General features: G+C 44.1%; 1 protein-coding gene across 2 annotated transcripts; it reads right to left on the reverse strand.

The window, feature by feature from the left end:
- Positions 1–573: 573 nt before the first annotated feature.
- Positions 574–4,262, reverse strand: LOC105559736 (cdc42 homolog). Of its 2 annotated transcripts, none has more exons than XM_012008259.1 (5): positions 3,974–4,262; positions 3,131–3,328; positions 2,941–3,050; positions 2,659–2,856; positions 574–2,270 (listed from the first exon to the last, which is right to left on the reverse strand). In XM_012008259.1, exons 2-5 carry the CDS (start codon positions 3,306–3,308, stop codon positions 2,181–2,183), a joined length of 576 nt encoding a protein of 191 aa, XP_011863649.1. In that variant the 5' UTR covers positions 3,309–3,328; positions 3,974–4,262; the 3' UTR covers positions 574–2,180. The 2 variants fall into 2 exon arrangements, with proteins under 2 accessions (XP_011863649.1, XP_011863650.1); XM_012008260.1 differs by lacking the exon at positions 3,974–4,262 and adding an exon at positions 3,426–3,697.
- Positions 4,263–4,898: the final 636 nt, after the last annotated feature.

Below are 4,898 nucleotides of genomic sequence, written 5' to 3' on the forward strand. Positions count from 1 at the left end.
ATTATCGTCGTAATAATCGTATCGGTATATTAATGCGTGCCCGACTTAAATTGTCTCATCTGTGGCGCGTTATTCTAACTTTCTCGCGTGTGGATAATTGAAGACCCTCGCGTGAACTTAAGATAGAACGTGTGTTCGGACTCGTTACGAATAACATAACGTCTTTCGTCGAATGTCAAATTTGCTGGGACAAGCAATATTTTCAGAATAAAACGTAACATGTCTATAAATCGCTCGTAAAACAATATTTGGCAGTGTGTGCAATTCTAAATGTACAGGGAGTGTACGTCGATATTTACTGAAAATGCAGAATATTTTCTCGTCACATTCACAATTACTTTAATCTGACTCGCGCGATCTGTTATCTGATTCCCATTTTATTGAAAAAGAGCAAAATCTCTTAAATAAAGCAGCTATTTATATAAATAAATCATATTTCTAAACTCGATCTTCGCGAGCTCTCGTGGAACAATAATTCTCACCTCTCGGGATGCCATTATTTTCGCACGATTAAGACGATACGAGATGCGCTGATACAAGAAAATCAGATAACAAATGAAACAAAGACGGGCGTCGTATACATGGTATAAATATATTTATGCGAATATCTCGTTACATGGTCGTGTCTACATATTATGACACATTACAGTGCTAATAAATGCTGTTACTTTTAACTGGATTCGTAGTGTAAAAGTTGATTAAACCCTTTTGATAAAACGCTTTCTCTCGCAACACTCCCCTTCCCTCTCCCCCATTCGACGTCGACATATCGAATGCATCGCGACGACGCATTCGTTATGCGTCAATAGTACTAACGATATGCGACAGTTCGGACAGTTAATAAAAAAAAATCAGCCGGTCGCATGCCGCCGGGACTGAATTGTTCATAAGTTGACTGCATGCAGCATCGTGATAACCGAAAGAATTTCGCATACACAATCTTACGTGTGAATCGTAAAGCGCGTCTTCGTTTCGCCCTTCCCGCCCTAGTTAACGTTACTCTTTCCACTGCAGGCACAAACGTCCTTTTCTCCTTTCGTCCTCGGTGCGACCTTTTTAAACAGTCTTCGAGCTTTCCATCACTAAGTGCCCCCTGCGCAGCCGCGGCATGGAAGGGAGACTAACGTTGGTTTAGAAGCTCTTTAATTCTGACTTATTAGGTAGTAAAGTTGCTGAAAAATACTTTGCTCTATGTAGGAAAACGGCATTCAAAAACATATTGAAAAATTGGTCGATTTTTCTGAAAGCTTTCGTGTGCACTTTAATGTGATTCCGAAGATTTATTAGCGATATTAGAGAGCCCTCGCGATAACGCGTGTTCACAGGACGAGCAATGAAACTACTCGCCGCGATAATCCTTCGTGGAATTGTACTAACGTCGAGATAAGCCTGCGCTACCGGAAACGCGATATTGCAAGAGTCCCCGAATATCTACGATGCTTTATAGTAGGTTGTTAGAAGTAGCAATAATCTTTTTGTCACATGCAATCGACAGTATGTCTAAGTGATACTGCTATATTTATCGTTTTTATATATTCATCATAGAGCTCCTAATACTGACGTCGCCGAGAATGAAAATTTCATTGTAATACGCGTCGAAAAAGAAAGTACGCACTCGTCGTTTTAGCGGAAGATACTTGAGCGCTCTATCGCTCGAATGAGCATTCTCTCAGATACCGACGACTCAGATACCTATACCTCGGTAAACGTTTCGACTTAAAAAAATATTGTTGAACAATAGCACCAATCTCTATTTGCTTCGCCATCCCTGCCCCTATCGAGTGTAAACGTTAAAAGTCAATGGAGCTTGGAGCGATTTCGAGATTTATCTGAAAATCCCCGCTCCGAACGTCTCGTTCTGGAAAGTCGTACTGGAAAAATGAAAGCTTTGTGCGGCGTAACTCTTCTCGGAAAGAAAAAGAACCAGCCGTTATTATCTGATAGAAAAGTTTTATCCGGCTTTACACGCTCAGAGTAATTATCGCACGCCTCGTGGAATGTGTCTGCGGTCGCCCGACGATTTGCTCACCCTTTCCGAATACGATTACGAACTCGTGTAGAGGCAAATTTAGTTCTATTTAATACAGAGTTATACTACACACAAGATCGTCGCCTGGTACTACAGTGTCGTTTTGAATTCAGGCATGCGTCCCACCGATGATCCTCAATACCCCGTCACTTTACAGAATTACACACTTCCTCTTCTTCACCGGTTCAGGTGGCTCCAGCGCGGCTAAAATAGCTTCGTCGAATACGTTCTTCAAGCCTTTCTGGTATGTAAAAGAAACCACAACTTCATATTATATGATACACCATTTAGAAATATAATATAATGAACTAACAGGCTGCGGTCAAGCGGTCGCTTCAAACGCTTTCAAAGTATTCTTCTTCTCCTATCTTTCAGAAAAGATAGAAGGAGAAGAGAAACTTCGACAAACACACTGTAATAAAAATATAATTCTTTCTTTCATTTTCAAATAATATATGTACAGCTTCTCATAAATTTGCTTGTCGTTATATTTGATAAGAGTAACATTTTAACGTGATCTAAATTTCAAAGAAAAAGTATTCTCTGCTAAGAACGTGCCGCAATTGTGTCCAATAATGTTTAGATAGACAAACTCTGCCTTTAAAGAAAAATCACTGATGCTTGCTCACCTGCGTCAGAGCACTGCACTCTACATATTTTACAGCTTTAAGTTCCTTGGCGAGTTTCTCCCCTTGCTCTCCGGATATCGGCTTCTGTTTGTTCTTTGCGAGTTTCTCTATTGTCGCGACGTCGTCTCTCAAATCGATTTGCGTCCCGACAAGTAGGAACGGAGTTCTCTGACAGTGATGCGTTATTTCTGGCACCCACTGCAAAACGGCACGTTATCAAAACGAGATTTCAGTCATCAACGTAGAACGTACACGGGAACGTAATGGGCGGAAGCGCGTCACCTTTTCTTTGACATTTTCGAAGGACGACGGCGACACGACCGAGAAACACACGAGAAACACGTCGGTCTGAGGATAACTTAGCGGACGCAATCTATCATAATCTTCCTGACCTAAAAGACAAGAGGTGAAATCGAGTTGTGACACAAGCTGCCTCTGGGAAGCAACGCAGAGAGAAAGAAGGGAGCGTTACCTGCAGTATCAAATAATCCTAACGTATACGGATCACCTCCTATCATCACAGTTACTGCATAATTGTCGAAGACAGTAGGCACGTATTCCGAGGGGAACTTGTTCGTGGTATACGAAATCAAGAGACACGTTTTACCGACCGCTCCATCACCTACCACGACACACTTTATCGTCTGCATTTCGCTGCTGCTTATGTGACCTGAAACACAATATCGGCAACGTGTAATTGAGGACTGTAATCGTCCGTGTCAGAGGGCAATCAATAGCGATTACGAGGCCCCGGCGTTGACACGAACGTAAAGCAAGTATCCCAATCGCTTGGAATCAAACTCAGTTCCGCATGGAGCCTCCGGTTCGATCCATATTGTTGAATCAAGCAGCCTACATTATCCTCATAATCGCACAATAATTTTCATACTCATTAAACAATGCACGTCCACGATCGGCATATATTAATAAACATATTGCACGATAATTTTCTTATCGATAATGCACACTCGTGGCCCACGCGCAATAATTAACACAAGTGTAACGAGCGTGCGACAAAGAGATCCCTTGACGGAGCATGAGCAAAATTACTATGCAGCAATATTGATAAAAACCGGAGTAATGATCCCCGGCACGGGGGCCTTTCGTGGCTGACGTATCCCGCCCTTGACCTAACCTAACCGTAGGTGTGTACCTGCGGCGCGGGGGAGCCGCCGCGCGTCGGACGAGATTCCTTCGCCGCGGGACCGAGGGACTCTGGCGACGCGACGCCAACGCGAGCCGCGATCGGCGGGGCTCGGGCCGCGCGCGCGCGCGCGCGAGCCAGATCCCCGGACGTTCCAGCGTGGTACGTTACCTGGATATGCGGGGCTGTCATTAAAGGTTAAGACCGCCGCAGCTCATAATCCCGAGCGGCGCGGCGCGGAGTGGCGAGCGCGGGCGTGCCGGTGCCGAGAGTGCGGTCCAACGCGCTTGACGGCCGCGAGCCTGCGAGATCGTTGCACAAGTTACGCTCCAACGCCACGGGCCTTTATCGTGCCATGTATGTTATTTTTCCCCTGCGTCGACGACCGCGATTTTTTTCGCCGAGTGCCGAGCCTCTGGCCACGGTTCAAGCCGGGTTCCCTGTGCGGACGCGCGCGGACGGACTTTAGGACGCGTCCTCAGAGAACGCTGCGCCTCGCTTTCCGGCCGCCATGAAATGGCGCGCGGTTCGAAAGACCCCCGGTAGGTCACGACATTTGAATCGTCGGCGACATTAAATATCGAATATGTAACATTGAACGTACGTTTAATATCATCGAGAATCACTTGACGCCGGCAGATGAATCGACATGATTAAGCGAAGCAGTTAAGAGGATGCTAAAGTCATCTGTTTTATCGACACATTCGAATATAGTTTTTGCGGTGCTGAATCTTTTTATTAGTTTTTACGCCTAAAATAATACCAGGATAAGTTGCGGACCGCATAGCAGACCGTTTTTATACTTGAAACACTCGGGTCAGAAGTCTAATGAGAAAGATATTGATATTTGAAATTTTCGATTTTTTAATCGTGAGCAATTTGAATTTGGCTTTATAAAATTACAAAATTCTTCCACGCGATTACAGTACGCGTAAAAACAAAGCGGGAGGTTCACGACTTTATATAAAAAACGAAGAAAAATTAAAAATATCAGCATGTGAAGCCTAACCACAATTACTTATAAAGCGATATTTTTTATTTCTCTTCGTTTTTTATATAAAGTCGTGAACCCCCCCGCTTTGTTTTTACGCGTACT

This window comes from Vollenhovia emeryi, unplaced genomic scaffold (genome assembly GCF_000949405.1).
Source record: "Vollenhovia emeryi isolate VEMERY1.0 unplaced genomic scaffold, V.emery_V1.0 DF939256.1, whole genome shotgun sequence".
In the NCBI taxonomy this organism is placed as follows: Eukaryota; Metazoa; Arthropoda; class Insecta; order Hymenoptera; family Formicidae; genus Vollenhovia; species Vollenhovia emeryi.